Source organism: Myotis brandtii, unplaced genomic scaffold (genome assembly GCF_000412655.1).
Source record: "Myotis brandtii unplaced genomic scaffold, ASM41265v1 scaffold536, whole genome shotgun sequence".
In the NCBI taxonomy this organism is placed as follows: domain Eukaryota; kingdom Metazoa; phylum Chordata; class Mammalia; order Chiroptera; family Vespertilionidae; genus Myotis; species Myotis brandtii.
Window position 1 is genome coordinate 1,530,411 of NW_005369967.1, and position 19,576 is coordinate 1,549,986.

Here is a 19,576-nt window from a genome sequence, read left to right on the forward strand (position 1 = left end):
TAAATAAATAAATATAAAAGCCTAAGTGACCAGTTGACCGGTTGCTATGGCCGCACTGACCACCAGGGGGCAGACGCTCAATGCAGGAGCTGCCCACCACCCGTGGTCAGTGTACTCTCACTGCCAACCTCCAGAGATCTCCCCCACCCCTCCCGCCCTATCAGCCCAGATGTGGGGCCGGTCGGCCAACCTCCCAGGGTCCCTCCCCCTGGCTGGCTGGCCCCCCCAATAGGCCTCGATCTCCAGCCAGGCCAAGAGACCCCACCCGTGCATAAATTCGTACACTGGGCCTCTAGTAGTTTATAATGATTCGCTTTGGGTGGTGTACATTCTATGGGTTTTGACAAATGTGTAATTCCATGGATTCACTCACCATTGTATCGTATAGAAGTTTCTCTGACCTAAAAATCCTCTGCTCTGTCTGTTCATCAATTCCTCTTTCCAACCATGGCAACCACTGGTCTCTATAGTTTTGCCTTTTCCAGAATGTCTTATAGTTGGAATGTCATATAGTTGGCCATTTCAGGTTGGTATTTTCATTAGTGATAAACGTTTAAGTTTCCTTCATGTCTTCTTATAGCTTGATAGCTCATTTCTTTTTAGCACTGAATAATATTCTGTTGTCTAAGATATACAACAGTTTATCCATTCGCCAACTGAAAGACATCTTGGTTGCTTCCAAGTTTTTGGTCATTATAAATATCATTGCTATAAACATCCTTGTTCAGGTTTTTCTGTGGACATAAGTTTTCAGTTCATTAAAACTTACGCCCACACAAACACTTATGCCATAGGTGTGATTATTTTGGGTATCAGAAGTGTTACCTTAAATATTTCTTGCACTCAAATAAAAACAAGGAAATTCACTAGATTTTATTTAGATAAATATGAAATATCATTATTTTAAATGAGTAAACTCATAAAATGTCTTTTAGAATTTTTGTGACTTGTAACATTGAACTTTGTCTTTTTCTGTTATTATAGGTGGGTTTATTTAACTTAAATATATCAGTGTAGGGGGAAGAAGTGCTTGTACACTTGTATTTTAGAATGAGCATTGTTTAACATTTACTCAACTAGCTATATTAAAAGACAGACTTTCTTACTGTGTGATCCAACAGTCCCATTCCTAGGTATATATCCAAGAGAATTGAAAACATATATCTAACACAAACTTGTACTTGAGTGATCACAGTAGCATTATTTATAACTAGAGGCCCGGTGCACGAGATTCATGCACTGGGGCGTTGAGGGAGTCCCTCAGCCCAGCCTGCACCCTCTCACAGTCCGGGAGCCATTGGGGGATGTCTGACTGACAGCTTAGGCCCACTCCCCGGGGCAGTCGGACATCCTTAACATTGCCGCAGAGGCGGGAGAGGCTCCCGCCACGCCACTGCCGCTGTGCTTGCCGGCCTTGAGCCTGGCTTCTGGCTGAGCGGCACTCCCCCTGTGGGAGCGTACTGACCACCAGGGGGCAGCTCCTGTGTTGAGCAGGATAGGGCTGAAACCAGCTCTCCAACATTCCCCGAGGGGTCCCGGATTGCGGGAGGACGCAGGCCAGGCTGAGGGACCCCACCAGTGCACGATCGGGGCTAGGGAGGGACGCAGGAGGTTGGCCAGCCTGGGAGGGACCGCAGGATGGGGCTGGACCCCAGCAGCAAGCTAATCTACCAGTCAGAGCTTCTGCTCCTTGGTGGTCAGTGCACATCATAGCAACTGGTCGACTGCCCCCTGGTGGTCAGTGCACATCATAGCGAGCAGTTGAGAGGTCTTAGCATATCATTAGCATTATTACACTTTGATTGGTTGAACGGACGACCAGACACTTAGCATATTAGGCTTTTATTATTATACTAGAGGCCCGGTGCATGAAAATTCATGCACTGGAGGAGGGTCCCTCAGCCCGGCCTGCCCCCTCTCACAGTCCGGGAGCCCTCAGGAGTGTGAGGTGACCCGGCAATCAGGGGAAGGCGACCTCTGCTGCTGCCACTGCCAGCAGCGCAAGCCTTGGCTGGCCCTGGTTATCTGAGCCTTGGGCGGCCCTGGTTGGCTGGGAAGCTGCCATCCAAGGCTTGTCTGCACTTCAGGCCAGCCTTTGGCAGCTGGGAAGCCAACATCTGAGGCTTGCCTGCGCCTCAGGCATTGGCTGGGCAGCTGCCATCCAAGGCTTGCCTGCACCTCAAGCTGGCCCTGGGTGGCTGGGGTGTGGAGGGGACTGGGGGACTCCGGAGGCAGGCGTGTGGAGTGGCTGGACCTGTCTGGGGGCGGGCCCGGCCGTGCCGCACGCCTGTCACCCAGGCGGGGCTGAGGAGACTGGGTGCTACCATCTTGTGGCTGTGGGTGCCACCATCTTTGAGGGCATGACAGTCAGTTAGGTATATTCCCTTCTTATTGGCTGTGGGTGCTGCCATCTTTGCAACAGTGTAAGGGTCAATTAGCATATTCCCTCTTTATTAGATAGGATAGGATAGACAGGTAGTAGAAACAACCCAAATGTCTGCCAGCTAATAAATGGAAAATGAAATGTGGGATATTATTTGGCAATTAAAAGGAATAAAATATGCTTCAACATGGATTAACCTTGATAAAATTATGCTGAGGGAATGATGCCAGTCACAAAAGCCATGTGTTGGTTCATTTATATGAATTGTCCAGAAAGGTAAATCCACAGAGACAGAAAGTAGATTAATAGCTTCTTAGGTGTAGGCGTGGTGAGTTAGGAGGGAATGGGAGGTATTCTTAATCTATATGGTGTTTCTTTTGGGGCTGATAAAAATGTTCTAAAATTTGTGGTGGTTGTATAACTCTGAATTAAACCATCCAGTTGTGTACATGGTGCCTTGTATAGTATATGAATTATCTCAATAAAGCTGTTAAAAAATTACAAACTTCAAAGTGCTGGGTTAACAAGGAAGACTGTCTATTATATCTGTTGTTACTCTTAACTTTTATAAAAGCATAGTAGTTTGAAACAGAACACAGTTTCATTTCTTTATCAATGTATCATCATCCATGCTTTTCCTTTATTCTTATGGAACACATTAAAATTGCATTTGCAGACCCTGCCCAGCCGGTGTGGCTCAGCCATTGAGCATCGACCTAGGAACCTAAAATTGCATTTGCAACCTTCCTTCTGTATAAAGTTCTTTTGTAGGAGAAATGAGGAAACAGTTTGTATCTGGATTCCAGTAGCCTGATTCCTTGTGCACTGTGCCTTTCCACATACCTCCTTCGAACAAGCCTTAAACTTCAAAAGTAGCTCTTCTCTTAGAGAAGATACACAGAGGAGGGTTGGAATATGACCCTACGTATATGGCTTTAAAAGGAAAGGGAGAGCCCTCGCCATTTTAGTTCAATGAATAAAGCATCAGCTTGCAGACTGAAGGGTCCCGGGTTCAATTCTGGTCAAGGGCAGCAGGTACCTCAGTTGCAGGGTCGATCCTCGGCCCTGATCAGGGTGCATGCAGGAGGCAACCGGTCAATGCGTCTCTCACGTTGATGTTTCTCTCTCTGTCTCTCCCCCTCCCTTCCACTCTCTAAAAATCAATGGCAAAATATCCTCAGGTGAGGATTAACACAAAAAAAATAAATAAGAGAAAGGAAGAGAAAGGAAAAGAAATGATGCTCTTTTAAAATATAGCATTTGAGCCTAGCCAGGTGGCTCAGTTGGTTGGAGCATCATCCTGTACACAAAAAAGGTTGCGGGTTGATCCCCAGTTGGGGTGCATACAGGAGGCAACTTGTATGTTTCTCACATCAGTGTTTCTCTCTCCCCCCCCCCTTCTCTCTCTAAAAATCATAAACATATCCTAGAGTGAGGATTTTAAAAAAATAAATAATACAGTATTTGATATGTAGAGATCTTTTCAAAATAGAAACAATGTTGTGCAATATTTTTTCCTTCATTTCCTTCTTTTATTGTGAAGAACTCTTAATTGCAATATCTCTTGTAAAGTTTTTATAAAACATAACTGGCTTAAAATGAACTATTATTAAAGCTTGCACTGAAGGTTTCAAAAAAAGAAAACGGTGATAAGAAATCATTATTTGTTGTTGTTGATAATCCTCACATAAGGATATTTTTTCCATTGCTTTTCAGAAAAAGTGGGAGGGAAGGGGGAAGAGAGAAAAACTTTGATGTGAGTTGAACACATCGACCAGTTGCCTCCTGCATGTGCCCGACCGAAGGTGAGGAATGAACCCTTTGGTGCACAAGCTGATGCTCCAACCACTGAACAACATTGGCCAGGGCAGGAAATCATAAATTTTGTTGGCATATGCAGAATAATTATCTATGATATTAAGAAATTAAAACCAGTTTATTGAGCATCATTATGGTACAGGTCAAGATCTAGTAAGAGCAAAGGTATCTTTCTGTAGATAAAGTACTGTAGGTGTTCAACTGTAGGTGTAAAATTGTAATACGTTCACTGGCTCAACTATAATGTCACGAATGGCAAAAGCAAAGTGTCGGGAGAGGTACCCCCTTATGCATCACACACAGCAACAAGTGGCTACTTTATCATTTGCAGAGGGCACGAGTTTTGGCACTTTTGTAGTTTGCTTCCTGGGTGACTGACACATTTATCCCAGGACTCATGAATTGCTTAAGCTGTGCTGTTTCTCTCTCTCCACATTGACTTAGAAACAAGTTAGAATTCCCAGAGAGGTCTATAAAACTTTAGATTATATTTCACAATATAATTGAAAAAATATGGAGAGAGGAAATAGAATATTTGAGCTGAAGGCACATTTTTCATATAGTAATGCTCTAATCCAGCGATTTTCAAACAGTGTGCCCCAAGAATTTTTAAAACCTGCAGTACCTGACTATTTAGTCAGGAGCACTGACCTCTTTTCCCTTACACTGTCAAATTAGAAAATGCAACAGCTAACACAATAATAGCCTTCCAGTGTGAATGAATTAAAATTATACCTATTGTTTTGTCAGATCGGCAAAAAATATATATTTTAGTGTGCCATAGATTTTAGTAATTAGTTTATGTGTGCCATGAGATGAACATAGGAGTAAATTGAAATGTAGTGGGATCACACTGCTTATTAGTGATGGAATATGCACTAGAAAATTCAGAGTACTGATTATCCAATAAATGTTAGCTATTATGATATTTACTCTGTGCCAGGCACAGTACTGATTGTTTTATATATTTTATCTCATTTAATTCTCACAGCATCCCCATGAAATATAGATATCTTTATTATTCCCATTCAACAGGCATTGAAACTAGAACTAGAATGGTCAAGTTAATTGCCCAAGCCCACTATTGGTAAGTGACTGAGTCAGGACTAGAACCCATGTCTATTCCAGAACCTATGCTCTTAACTGCTGTGTAGTGTAACAGGTAATGTCCCACAAAGCCACTAAATACTAGGTTTCTGCATCACTGTTTATTTTCCGTCCAACGAACTCTTAATAAAACTGGGAGCATGCCTTCATGAAGTCTTTTGATTTGTGGGGTAAAGGTTGGGAGGATAGAGAAAAGTGGTTTAAGGGAAACTTAAAGGCTCAGGATAGGAGGATGCTAAAGTTACAGTGAAGGGATACAAACCATAGAATTAACCACTAGCCCAGTGGCGTTAGTTTTAATTATTGAAATATATTCTTAGGAGTCCCAAATAATTATTTTCCTTACAATGAACATCTGTTGGATCTCTTTTGTGTACTAGGCACTGTGCTAAGCACTGGGTTTATAATAATGAACATGACAAAATAATTATAGTTTGCAGTAAGTGATAAGGTAGGAATAAGCACAGTGTGAACATTGAGAGTAAAAATAAGTGGAATCAATTACATAAGATGGACAGGAAAGGCCTCTTGGAGAAGGCAGCGTGAAGCCAAGACTGTAGAATAAGATGAAGCCAAGCCTGTTAATTGCCAGAAGAGCTTTCAGGTAAAATATCTCAAGAACTTTGTTTTTGGAAAGCCTGTGGGCATGGAACAAAGGAGAGTAAAAAGGCGAGGAGGGGACTCTATGAGATGAAGCTAGAGAGGTAGATAGGGCCAGGTCAAGCAGGTTTCCTTGGCCATGGCAGGGAGTTTGGATTTTAAATATAGTAAATGACTTGATTTTTATTTTAAAAACAAAAAACAAAACATTTCTGGCTTCTGTGTATAAATTGGATCAGTAAAGCCAATAAGGAAGCAAGGAGATTTAGGAAACTGTTGCTGAAGTCATTATGAAGTATGATGATGGCTTAAACTTGGATAATAGCTGTGGCAGTGGAAAAAATTAATCAGGCTGTGTTCTGGAAGTAGCAATAACAGGACCTTGTAATGAATGTGGAGGGTAAAGGAAAGAGGAGGCAAGGATGCTTGAACAACTGGGTGGATAGTGGTGCTGCTTATTAAAGGGAAATCGGGAGGGAAAACAGATTTGGGGAGAAAAATCAAGAGGTCTGTTTTATAGGTTGGAGATATCTGAGGGGCACCACAGAGTTCTTGTTTTTTACAGATCAGGAAGGGAGACAGGCGGTGTGGGGGTGGGGGGCTTTATTATATTCCTTCTGCTTCTCTTAAGCCTTGAAGCTCCTTAGTACCTCAGCTTGTTAGTAACTAATGATAATGTTTTGCATACCCTTGTACATGTATGCAGTCAACAGAGAGATGAACTTTAACTGAAGAAAACAGATGAGCCTAAGAAAATACTGCCCCCAAAATACTGTTATTTAACTAAACTTCCCTCTTTCAGCTCATAATTTCTTTGCACTAATGAAAAACCATAACATTTTAATTATATTTATGCTAAGTATTTTGTGTTGCCATTTCAGCATTATTTTTTTTACCCCTTTTATCTTTTAGATCCATGTAAAAGCTCATTTTGACTATGACCCTTCAGATGACCCATATGTCCCATGTCGAGAGTTAGGTCTCTCTTTTCAAAAAGGGGACATACTTCATGTGATCAGTCAGGAAGATCCAAACTGGTGGCAGGCCTACAGGGATGGGGATGAAGATAATCAACCTCTAGCTGGGCTTGTTCCAGGTAAGGACAATATAGTAGAAAGTACATATATAGTTAAAAGAGCATTTAAAAAACAGACCTTCATGGAGGAAACTCTTTTTCATGCCTTTTAAAAATGATGTAATTGCTTTTTCATGCAGTTGGGTTTTTATGTTGCAACTGTAGCATAAATATCTTGAATATAATTATGACCAGTTTGTTGGGCTTTAGATGAAATTAGGATGTAATATAATATTTACATTTGTTCTTTATGTGTGTGGATTACAGAAAGTCAAAAGTCGTCTGCTTTTAAATGCAAAAGCTGGAAACAAATTTGTCTATATTTGGTCATAATTCAGGAAAGGAGGAATGAATGAGCTTCTCATACTAAGTTGAGTGGCTGATGCTTTACCCTTGATTCTTCACAATATCAGCTGCAGGACATTCCTCAAAAATCCTGGAGTATTGGGCAGCCATCATGTTCTCTATTCCGTGCTTCTGCCAAATATCAATTTGATATCTTCTTACCATGCCAGGCGTAGCCCATAAATATTTAGAACTGGTGTTTATTGACGGATTGATTACATTGAGTTTCTGAAAGTATATAGATGAGTCAAGGAGATTTCAGTGATATCATTTGCAGGTCTTTTATAGGACAAATAAATGGACCCACCTTAGTTTGAGTTTGATAATGGTTTTCTGTTAGAAGGATTTTTTAGAGGTCATAGTGTCCATCTCCTATTAATGTCTGATTCTATCTCAAAAATAGTTACATGTGCATACTATAAAAATGTGCCATAGAAGTATCACACTGTAATGTTTTTAAACATCTTACTATGTAAATTATTAAAATTACGAGAGGCCCGGTGCACGAAATTAGTGCACGGGGGGGGGGGGGTCCTCAGCCCAGCCTTCACCCTCTCCAATCTGGGACCCCCTGTGGGATCAGGCCTAAACCGGCAGTCAGACATCCCTCTTGCAATCCAGGACCGCTGGCTCCTAACCGCTCGCCTGCCTGATTGCCCCTAACTGCCTCTGCCTTGGCCCCCAGTCTGGCCTCCCTCTGTGGGAGACGACCTGGCCGATCAAGGGAAGGCACCGCCCCCATCACCGTGCTGCTGCTGCTGCCACTGCCGGCCTGAGCCTTAGCCCTCGCAGCCACTGCGGCTTTGTCAGGAAGGATGTCCAGAAGACGTCCACTCTAATTAGTATATTACCCTTTTATTAGTATAGATTTGGGGACCATTACAACCACGCAGAACTTAAAGAAAACACATGGCCCTGGCCAATTTGGCTTAATGGAGAGAGCATCGGCCTGTGGACTGAAGGGTCCCACGTTTGATTCTGGCCAGGGGCCCATGCCTGGGTTGTGGGCTCAATCCCCAGTAGGGGGCCTGTGGGAGGCAGCTGATCAGTGATTCTTATCATTGATGTTTCTATCTCTCTCTCCCTCTCCCTTTCTCTCTGAAATCAATAAAAAAATATTAAAAAAAAAAAAGAAAACACATAATCTTCACTTTGGGCTTTGTCATTTTACAATATCCTTTGTGCAGTATTTTAACTTCCCTTAACTTTCCTTTACCCACCCTTAAAATGCAATCTATTTTGGGGAAGATGATCAGGAAAGTGATTCTAGTGGGTAGAAGTTCTTTTTGGAGGGGATGGGGTCATGAAAATATTTACAAATTGAGCATGGTGATGGTTGTACCACTCTGAATTTACATTAAAAAACTAGTTCATTGTACACTTTAGGTGACATGTACAGTATATGAATTATATATATATCTCAACAAAGCTGTTCTTTTATTTCTTTTTAAATAAAGACCAGTCTTATAATCAATTGCAGATGTTTTCAGAGGCCCCCAAGGATTTGCTTACCACGTCCCAAACCACAGCTGCGACTCCCAGTTGCCTCCAGTCCTGGTGGATCTGGATGGTGTGGTTTGCAAAGGAGAAGGTGGCAAGAGGCTTGTGGAATTTCTACAACCCCATTCCCTTGGTCTCCTCATAGGGCACCAAAGCCATTTCTACTGTGCCAGCTCTCTGCTTCCTTTAACCTGTTGGGCAAAAGAATCCTGCATGCTCTGGCCAGAAAGTACATTCTCTCTTAGGTGGCCCGAATGCTTTTTTTAAGGTCGTTTTATGCATTCAAAAGAATAAACAGATGTGGAAAGCTTTTGTCGAATTCCTTTTACATGGTTCTTCCAGTCTCATGAGAAGTGAGATGTGGCTCTGAATTCATCCCAAAGGGTATCTTTGGGCAAAAGCACCCAGAATGGCACAACTCCTGCAGGATGACCTACACACTTTGCTGTCAGGACTCGGGGGGGCTTGAGGGTGAGCAAGGCGGTAGTGCCAGCACAGGACCCGGGAGAAGGTAGCACTTTCTACACTGCCCAGGCCCATGTGGACTGCAGCTGCACCCACCAAGGTGGGCAGGATCTTTCCGCTGTTTTGTTTTGGTTTGGCCTCCATCCCATCAGCCACGGACCCATGCCTGCACTGAGACTGTGAACGGTTCAATGGTCCTACTTTTTGGTGGACACTGGTGGCTTCCAAGTCGCTCGCGGGGAGAGCGCAGCCCTAGGTCCAGAACAGACTCGGGCGTCCTCGGCTAGGAGGCCTCCCCAGGCTAGGGGCCACCCGCGTTTTGAAGGCTGGCCATGCCCCCGATCATAGTGGGGATCCCCTCTGGGGCACTGGCTGGCCTGGGCTAGGGGCCACCTGCGGTTTGAAGGCTAGCCACGCCCCTGATCCAGGCGGGGGTCACCTCATGGTGACCTTTCCTCCTGCTCCCTCAGCTCCCTAGCCTGCTGTTCGGTCGTCCATCCAGTCGTTTTGGTTGTTACGGCCCCTGGCTTTTTATATATTAGGATTTTGTTCCTTATTTTTTTTACTCTGTTAAAGACAAATAGTCATTTTTAAATATTAATGCTCTTAAAATTTTCCTTCTAGTCATAGTTATTTGTTTCACTAGAAATGCAATCTGTATAGCTCTGGAGATAACCTGGTTTCCTTTAATGGTTCTTATGTGTGTCAAACTCAATATTTTCACTTGTGCTTTTATGAAACACACTGCATTCTACAGGTTATTCCTGTAGACAGATGGAAATTGCCTATCGATGTTTAAGAATCCCTGGCGTGAAATGGGAAGAATTAGATATAAAAATAAAATGTAAAAGTAGACTTCTAATACAGAATTTTTGAAGTAAAATTATTTTCAGCCTTCAGAAAAAATTCATTTGGTTTTAAAGTAGATGTCTTAAAAGAAAATGAAGGTCAAAAACCTTGAAAGCTTCCTATATTAAAAACAAAATCCTTAGAGGAAAAACAATATGTTTCCATTTATTTGTATCATTAGTAAAGGTGGAAATTTTAAAAATCATTAAAACACATACATACATATATATACATACAAAGAAAAAGAGGGAAAGAAAAGGATAAATGAAAGGGAATATGTTGAGTAGTGTCTTGGAATTAAAAAGTGATGAATGTTCACATATTATTTTGTAAAGTTAACTTCTAGAATGAATTTGCTTGATTTCCTGTAATTCTGAATGATCAGAAGTGTTGTAAGATTCAGCATAGTACTTTCCATTTAGTAACTACTCAATGAAAGCTTTGTAAAAACTGAACTATTAAATTTTCTAACACTAGTTTATGATTTATCTTTTCTAATAGGTGAGATAGTCTAGTAATAAATGTCTTAGAATTGGTTGAGACTGAGGTTGAAACGTAATATGTTAAACATTTGGAGGCGTATTTATAATCATAGCTGATATACTCTCATAGGTGGCGGAAGGAATTAGGAGGGAATATAAATGAGTAGTTACTCCTGGTGTTTTCCCTTGATTTTTTAAAAAAATACTTCTGTTCTTCTGTCTTAAATATTTTACTCTTTTTCCTTTCTGCTGTTAAGGGAAAAGCTTTCAACAGCAAAGGGAAGCCATGAAGCAAACCATAGAGGAAGACAAGGAGCCAGAAAAATCAGGTTGGACATTTTTATTTGGCATTAATAAGAGATTTCTTGGGTCTTCATCTGTAAGTATGTTTAAATTTACATATCAGTTAGAACTGGGATGAAAGATATATTATGGCAAGAGTGATGTGAAAGGCAAAACTGGTTATCTTAGAACTGTAAAGAAAGGACAGGATTTAAATATTAAAGATTGCTGGTCTATAATGTGAGATTAATAGAAAATTGTAAATACTTCCCTGGAAAGTAGTTTTTCTATGAAAAATGTAATGTTTATAAATTTAAATTAACTATTTGAGTGCTTCTATTTGAAATATGTAGCTTTTTTGAGGAAACAAATACCACATTTATAGTTATGTTTATGATTATTCAACAGGAAAATTATGGTGTGCAAAGAAGAATAAAAAGAAAAGGAAAAAGGTTTTATATAATGCCAATAAAAATGATGGTAAGTTCCACTCTCAGAGATAACTAAATTTATATATGAAAGAGGCCCAATATTTAGCACTTGAAAGAAATTAAATTGATATTTTCAGGTAGTTTTGTTTCTGGTCCTGTTTTGCCTCTTAATGTGACACAACGGCTTAAGAAAGTCATTTAACAAAAATTATTTTCTTTTAGAATCCTATGAGTAATGCAGTGTTTTGAATTCGGAGAAAAATTGATATAAAAATTAAAGTACAATGAATATATATAGTGTTATATTGATATTTCTCTAATTTTGAGGAAATAGAATTGAAATTTCTCTAATTTTTTTCTACTCAAACTCTTTGTGAAATTGATACATGCTTCTAACAAATTCTGACAATATAGCTGTATTTTAAGTAAACAATACTTTATCTATAATAACTCCTGTTACTAAGACAACTCATTCCACAGAGCCTGCTACCTGCTGGCAGAGTCAGGTACATGGAGTTTTTTTGTTCTATTTTAAAGTTGATACTTCTTTTAAAATCAAAAGCTCTAATAACATGTGACTCATATTCCCAGGTGACAACACTCTGCTGTACCTGATGATGGCTGTTGCCTTTATATTGGGCACCTACTACTGTCTTAGTTTAACAGTTTCCACAACATCCAATTTTTATAAACCAAACCTGATTTCCTGCTCTCATTACCTTCTTGGTTGGTCCGTATGGGCAGTAGATATTCTACCTCTGCTTTGGTTCATGTTAGAAACAAGCCAAATAATAAAGTCAAGGCAATCCTTAACTTCTTAAACAATTTGTAAGACTTATTCTCTCAGTACCTTGAAGTCTTTTTAGGCAGCATAAGTTAAATCAATGAAAAAACTGTTATAGATTGTTGAAAAACTCCATATAAAACTATATCAGAGATTCTATTTACTTTAATAAAATTTTTTTCCAAAATAAACAACCTTAACGCTTTGTTATATTTATGTAACTAAGAAGATTTATTGAATTTTTAATCCTTTACTCTATATTTGGGTAGGTGATTAAATCTGTTTTTCATGTTTTGAAGTGCACTAAAATTAATTAATTCAGCTCTAATGAAGTTATTATACTCTAGAAATTTTGCAAATCTGATTATAAACCAAGTCTGTAAATCACAGTGCTGCCACAGTCTGATTATACATGTTAGAAGAAGGAACTCTGGTTTTTCAGAGTGAAAAGTATTTTGGAAAGGGAAGGTGTTGTCATAATTAATATTTTTATTAATAATAACTCATTTATAATAACTTTTATTCTAGGGAGGCTAACTATATATACTTTCAATACCTTCATCCATTTAGTTCTCACAATAAATTCCTTGAGCATTCAGATTAATAAATTCAAATTCAGATATTAAAGTAACCAGCTTAAGTTCTTACAACTAAGATATGGTTGAGCTGAAATTTAAGCAAATATAGTTCCTACTCTGTGCTCTGTGCTAAGCACTGGCACAGCTAAGATGGTCCCCTGCCCCCATGGAACTTGCAGCTGGGAGGGTCTGACTACACATCTGACCTTCTTTTCCAGTCAGATGAACTGGTATGCGTGAGAAGATGGCAGGCTGCTATTGTCTACCTTTGTTCTTACCGCTTAATAGCTCTGATTTCATCTGAATTATGGGCTTTAGGAATGTTACCCCACCTATCGTAATTTATACCTCTTCTTGAATCATGACCTCAAGTATTCCAGAACAAAGTAAATATAAAAGCAGGAAGTGTGATGGCAAGTTATATAATCTCAGAAAAGTATTCCAGCTTTCTCTGATATCTCTGGTTGTAGCCACTATTTTGAATGTTCATGCCACGTATTGTGCTCAGCATGCACATTACGTCTGATCCTTAAACCAGCCCTCTAAATAATGTGTTAGTAACATCATTTTACAAAAATGGTAGATGTTATTCTCATTAGTTTATCACCTGGTGCGCCCCCCCTCCCCCATAAAAGTACTGGCTGCAAACTAGCTATTTTACATAAGGATCAGTATTGTGATATTATATTAAACATTCAGTCTGAAATAAGAGAAGCAATAGAAATTTCTAGAATGATTCATATATTGTCTGATTTATTTTCATAGTATCCTGGAAAGGCTATAATGACAGGGGAAAATACTCATGATATACTCTCTTGATCCAAAAAGTTAAGTGTTTTTAATAATAAATTGTGCTCTTTTCAGTTTTTTCGGAAGATCTATGAGTGTATATTTATTACATAGCAATAATTCTGTCTAAAGAGCTTAACTTTTTCTTTTTCTAAAGACTATGACAATGAAGAAATCTTAACTTATGAGGAAATGTCACTTTATCATCAGCCAGCAAATAGGAAAAGACCTATCATTTTGATTGGTCCACAGAACTGTGGCCAGAATGAATTACGTCAGAGGCTCATGAACAAAGAGAAAGACCGCTTTGCAGCTGCAGTTCCTCGTAAGTTTGGATGCATTCCCGTTTTCCTGTGCTTTTCAGTTCACCGCTTTAGAATCTAACTTACATGGGCAATTTTTCATTCATTTTATCAAAACATTGTTGTCCAGGAAAGAAAAACTGTTTTAACCAGATCTTCTTGAGAAATTTCAATTTTCCTAAGAATATGGTACTGATCACTTTCTAAATGAATTTCATTTTGCACTTCTTATAATTCCCTGTTCAATATGGAATCATCTGGTTTCAACAACTGATGGAGAAGATGGAAATTTAGACAAATCTCTGAACACAGAAGTTCTGTTTTAAAATTATATGGTACCTTATATAGCACCTAAGTAAACTTCAGAAAAGGTGAATAGTAGTGTTTTAAATGCAAGATGAAGTAATTTAAAGTGTAAACATAAAATATATTGTTATTAATATAACTATTAATAGCACACGAAAAACAAATTTTTGTTCATTTCTCAATCTAGAAATAAAACCAGTGTTAAATTAAACACGGGGTTCTTAACATTTCCTCAGTTCATTATTTTATAATCTGTATTATGAAATAAAACTTTTTTCTGATTAGCAAAATTACCCTCCATCCTTACCATGATCAATACCAATTATTTTTACCTGGATTTGTCTGTCTAGATACAACTCGCAATAGGCGAGACCACGAAGTAGCTGGTAGAGATTACCACTTTGTTTCTCGGCAAGCATTCGAAGCAGACATAGCAGCTGGAAAGTTCATTGAGCATGGTGAATTTGAGAAAAATCTGTATGGAACCAGCATTGATTCTGTACGGCAAGTGATCAACTCTGGGAAAATATGTCTTTTAAGTCTTCGTACACAGGTAAAGCTGTTTTGGTTTAGGGTGTTGAACTTGAGGGCATTTTTTGCAAAGTAATTTAGTGGAAACTATATTTTGGTCCAAGAACCACGGGACATAATTAAGTTCTTATACAGCTTTTCCCCACTGACTCCCTATCTGAAATCAGACAGATTGCTAAATCTCGATTTCCTCAGAGTCAAATACATACATACCTACACATATACATGTAAATATTTTCTAAAATTTAGTATAGTAACTTAGAGATTTGGGATTTTTAAGATTGTTCGTTGTGGAAAAGTTTTTCTAGACTAGACAGCTTCAGGCTAAAACTTAATGAATCTACTGAGTATGTCAACTCAGGAACTATAAGCAGTGGTTAAAAAATAGATGTATAGGAAAGGAAATTGACTCTAAAATGGTTCCCTTGGAGTGTTGTCCCATACACCAAAAGGTTATGAGTTCAGTTCCCATTCAGGGTATATACCTAGGTTGCAGGTTTGATACCTGGTCAGGGCACATACAGGAAGCAACCACTCAATGTTTAGCTCTTTCTCTCCCTTTCTCTCGCTCTAAAAAAATCAATAAAAACATATCCTCTAATGAGGATTGCAAAATAATAATAATGAAGATAAATAAAATGACTCTCTTAAAATAATAATTAGATTTTCTTTGTTTTGTTTTGTTTTTAGTAGATAAAAGAGTTTAGTCTACTATTTCACTTGTAAACATTTGAGAGAAGTATAAATGTTTTTACTAAACTCCTTCAGAATTCTTACATTATTTGTGCCAGCAGATGTACCAAAGAACATTGAGAAGTTAAACATATTGTCTTAATGTTTTTAGGTTAATAAAAGGGGGGTATGTCCCTGTAATTCCCATTTTGATGGAGTGCTTCAGTTGATGGCACACTGTCATGTGGTGGCAAAGGCGAGGTGAAAGCCACACCTCCCGCCATAGCTGGTTTGGCTCAGTGGATAGAGCTTCCGCCTGTGGACCAAAGAGTTCCAGGTTTGATTCCGGTCAAGGGCACATACCTTGGTTGCAGGCTTCTCCCCGGCCCAGACCCTGTTCGGGGCTTGTGAGGAAGCAACCAATCGATGTGTCTCTCTCACATGGATATTTCTCTTTCTTTCCCTCTCTCTTACACTCTCACTAAAAATCAATGGAAAAATGTCCTCAGGTGAGGATTTTTAAAAAATTAAAAAAAAAAAAGAAAGAAAGCCGCACCTCCCAATTCAGATAGTCTCCTTTTCTAGGATGTGCTTTTCCAAAATTGTGTGTGTGTGTGTGTGCACGCGTGTGTGTGTGAAGTTTTTCTCTCAGTTTGTGCTTCCTTTAGACCCTGCCACATTGTAAAGTGACTGCTCATTTCTACTTTCTCTAAAATGGATTTTTAATATGGTTGTTATAATCTGCATGTGATCTTAAAGCAGGGTATTTTAACATTACATAGTTGTAATCCTTTAGTCATTCATTTTTATTTCATTACATAAAAAGAGTGAGCCAATAGTGTGTGTTTGTGTGTGTGATTTTATAGGTACACAATATATTTTTACAGTGAGTGGTAGGATCTTAAAATATTGTGAATTTTTTGTTACAAAGATGTTTGGAAACACTCATAGGTTATGTTGTTATTGCTGTTTAATGACATTATTATATTCCAAATATATTATTGGGAAGTAGTTAAATCATGACAATTACTTTAAAGATCCAAAATATCTTTTCTTTTCAGTCATTGAAGACTCTCCGGAATTCAGACTTGAAACCATATATTATTTTTATTGCCCCCCCTTCACAAGAAAGACTTCGGGCATTGTTGGCCAAAGAGGGCAAGAATCCAAAGGTAGAGTTTTATATATTGTTGTACTATTCCACTAAAAGTAAACATGAAACGCTCGTGGCCTATTATGTCACAGTACTTAAAAACTACATCATCTTGAGCTTTCAAAGTGATTATTCTTTCTGTCATATCACTTTCCCCCATATTGCCATGGTTGCCTCTGGTTAGACTGTGCAGCTCTCCAAAGAAGGTGGCTTCTCTTGTTGTTCCCCACACATTCCCTATTGTACCCCAAATGTATGGTCAGATTTGGCTTTCCTTAACACTTCCTTGATCTTCACATGGATGTGTGTATTTCCAGCAGGGATTATGTGATGCCTCTAACACACACAAAAAGGGATCATCATATTCTTAGGGATTGCCCACTGTTCTCCGTAGATATTCTGCATGTGTGGGGAGCCAACATTGAGTGCCCTTGTTTTTCTCTTTTTTCTCATTGAAACTTTATATTCTGTTTGGCTCCTCCCTTTGATCTTCTTACATGATCTGAAATGGAAAATTTTTAAAATTATTTTAGATGCTGGACATGTTTGAGGTAGTCTATTATATACTAAACATTAATAATTCAGTGATAGTATACTGGTAATCAGAAAGCACTGGCTTTTTATTTAAATGTGTGAACTAAAAACTATCATGTGGATTACTTTGTCAAAGTAACAAATATTTACTCTTCCTTGTTTTTTTCTGATTTTTATAATATTTCTATTTAATAGTGGAGTCACTTATTTCATTTGCTATGCCCCTAACTCTCCTTAAAAGCCATAAAAACATGTAATAATGCTCTTCCTTGAAAGTTATTCAAAGCATATAACAACACGCTTTTCCTTCAATTCTTGACTTTACCACAGCCAGCAACCCTCCTACCTCAAGATACACTTTTTCACTCTAGGTCTACTTACATTTCTTAGTCTGTATATATGTGAAGCTAGTATTTTTCAATGTCTTAGGCCCGTGGTTGGCAAACTGCGGCTCGCGAGCCACATGCGGCTCTTTGGCCCCTTGAGTGTGGCTCTTCCTAAGCCTTAGGAGTACCCTAACTAAGTTAATAACAATGTACCTACCTATATAGTTTAAGTTTAAAAAATTTGGCTCTCAAAAGAAATTTCAATCGTTGTACTGTGGATATTTGGCTCTGTTGACTAATGAGTTTGCCGACCACAGTTTAGGCTATAGACATCAGGGATTTCCCCATCCTATATGTTGAACGTAAAGTTTAAGCTAAGTAGACTAGCTGGTTAAAGTAGTGTTTCACCCCTTCTTTATTTTTTGCAGCACAATTATAAGTTCATAAGTAAGTGGGATCAGAGTGTCCTTAGCACTTGGGATGATACACAAGAAATATGAAACATGGTCACTTGCTATTTTTGAGGAGGATCACAACATATAATAAGAAAAATAAGGTTAATCCTCTATGAAACTTAGTGCCCAGTAACTACTTTGGTAAACAAGAAAAGGAAAGGGACGCACCTTAAGGACCAGTGAACGCCATTCTGCTTGTTCAGCCTTATTCTCTGTTTCGAGCATGCACGCTCTTTTTTAGTTAGGTTATTCTTCTTCAACAAGGATTTAATGTTGTACCAAAGGCTATACACCAGTCCAAAACATGGTAAGCAACTTTCTTTTGGTTAGTGTTCTTTGGCAGTGCTCTCATGGAATTTTTTACCTACTTTATTTTGAATTAGCCATCCTAATTTGAGTGAGGTCTAGAAAGATACCAATTATACCTATTTTTAAAGCATGGACTTAATCAGTACCAACATGTTTTAATGGTATACAATATGCTTGACTTTCTAATTAGAATTTTCTGATTTTTAAAAATCAACTTTATTGAAGTTACTGTACATAAATAAAATGCATACATTTTACTTGTATAATTCAGTGAGTTTTGGCAAAACACATACCTGTGCTACTACCATGCCAATCAAGATTTAGAACATTTTCATCACTCCAAAACATTCTCTCATGCTCCTTTTAAGTTACTACCCCTGCAGTCTTCCCAAGGCAACCACTAATCTGCTTTATGTCACTATAGATTTGTTTTGTCTGTTCTTGAAGTTAATATAAATGGGACCACACAGTATGTTTAAGTTTGCATCTGGCTCTAAATCAGCATAATGTTTTGATATTGATCTATATTGCATCTAACAGTAGTTCATATCTTCTATTGCTAAGTGCTATATATACCACTAGAGGCCCGGTGCACAAAATTTGTGCAGTGGGGGGGTTGTCCCTCAGCCCAATCTGCACCCTCTCCAATCTGGGACCCCCTCGGGGGATGTCTGACTGCTCGCCTGCCTGCGTGCCTGCCCCTAACTGCTTCTGCCTGCCAGCCTGATCACCCCCTAACCACTACCCTGCCAGCCTGATCGACGCCTAACTGCTCCCCTGCCGGCCCGATGGCCCCCAACTGCCCTCCCCTGCCAGCCTGGTTGCCCCTAACTGCCCTTCCCTGCCGACCCGGTCGCCCCCAACTGCCCTCTCCTGCTGGCCTGCTTGCCCCTAACTGCCCTCCCCTATTGGCCTGGTCACCCCCAACTGTCCTTCCCTGTTGGCCTGGTTGCCCCCGACTGCCCTCCCCTGCCAGCCATCTTGTGGCTGTGGGCACCGCCATCTTTGAGGGCATGGCAGTCAGCATATTCCCTCCTTATTGGCTGTGGGCGCCGCCATCTTTGCGGGCATGGCAGTCAATTAGCATATTCCCTCCTTATTGGCTGTGGGCGCCGCCATCTTTGCGGGCATGGCAGTCAATTAGCATATTCCCTCCTTATTGGCTGTGGGCGCCGCCATCTTTGCGGGCATGGCAGTCAATTAGCATATTCCCTCCTTATTGGCTGTGGGCGCCGCCATCTTTGCGGGCATGGCAGTCAATTAGCATATTCCCTCCTTATTGGCTGTGGGCGCCGCCATCTTTGCGGGCATGGCAGTCAATTAGCATATTCCCTCCTTATTGGCTGTGGGCGCTGCCATCTTTGCAGCCTGCTGCTCAGTCATTTGGTTGTTCCTCACTAACGCCCCTGCCAGCCTGGTCACCCCACATAGCCTGTTCGGTCTTCCGTTCAGTTGTGATGGTCGCTTAGGCTTTTATATATAGAGATGATCTAAATATAT

The 19,576-nt window shown here is 39.7% G+C and overlaps 1 protein-coding gene across 3 annotated transcripts in view; it reads left to right on the forward strand.

Moving 5' to 3' along the window:
- MPP5 (membrane protein, palmitoylated 5 (MAGUK p55 subfamily member 5)) overlaps positions 1-19,576 on the forward strand; it is a 75,819-nt gene that overhangs the window by 49,443 nt on the left and 6,800 nt on the right. For all 3 annotated transcript variants that reach the window (XM_005877915.2, XM_005877916.2, XM_014549119.1), the window contains 6 exons: positions 6,821-7,004; positions 10,882-10,953; positions 11,315-11,386; positions 13,646-13,813; positions 14,447-14,649; positions 16,361-16,471. In XM_005877915.2, coding sequence (XP_005877977.1) covers positions 6,821-7,004; positions 10,882-10,953; positions 11,315-11,386; positions 13,646-13,813; positions 14,447-14,649; positions 16,361-16,471 — 810 coding nt within the window. The remainder of the gene's footprint in view (positions 1-6,820; positions 7,005-10,881; positions 10,954-11,314; positions 11,387-13,645; positions 13,814-14,446; positions 14,650-16,360; positions 16,472-19,576) is intronic.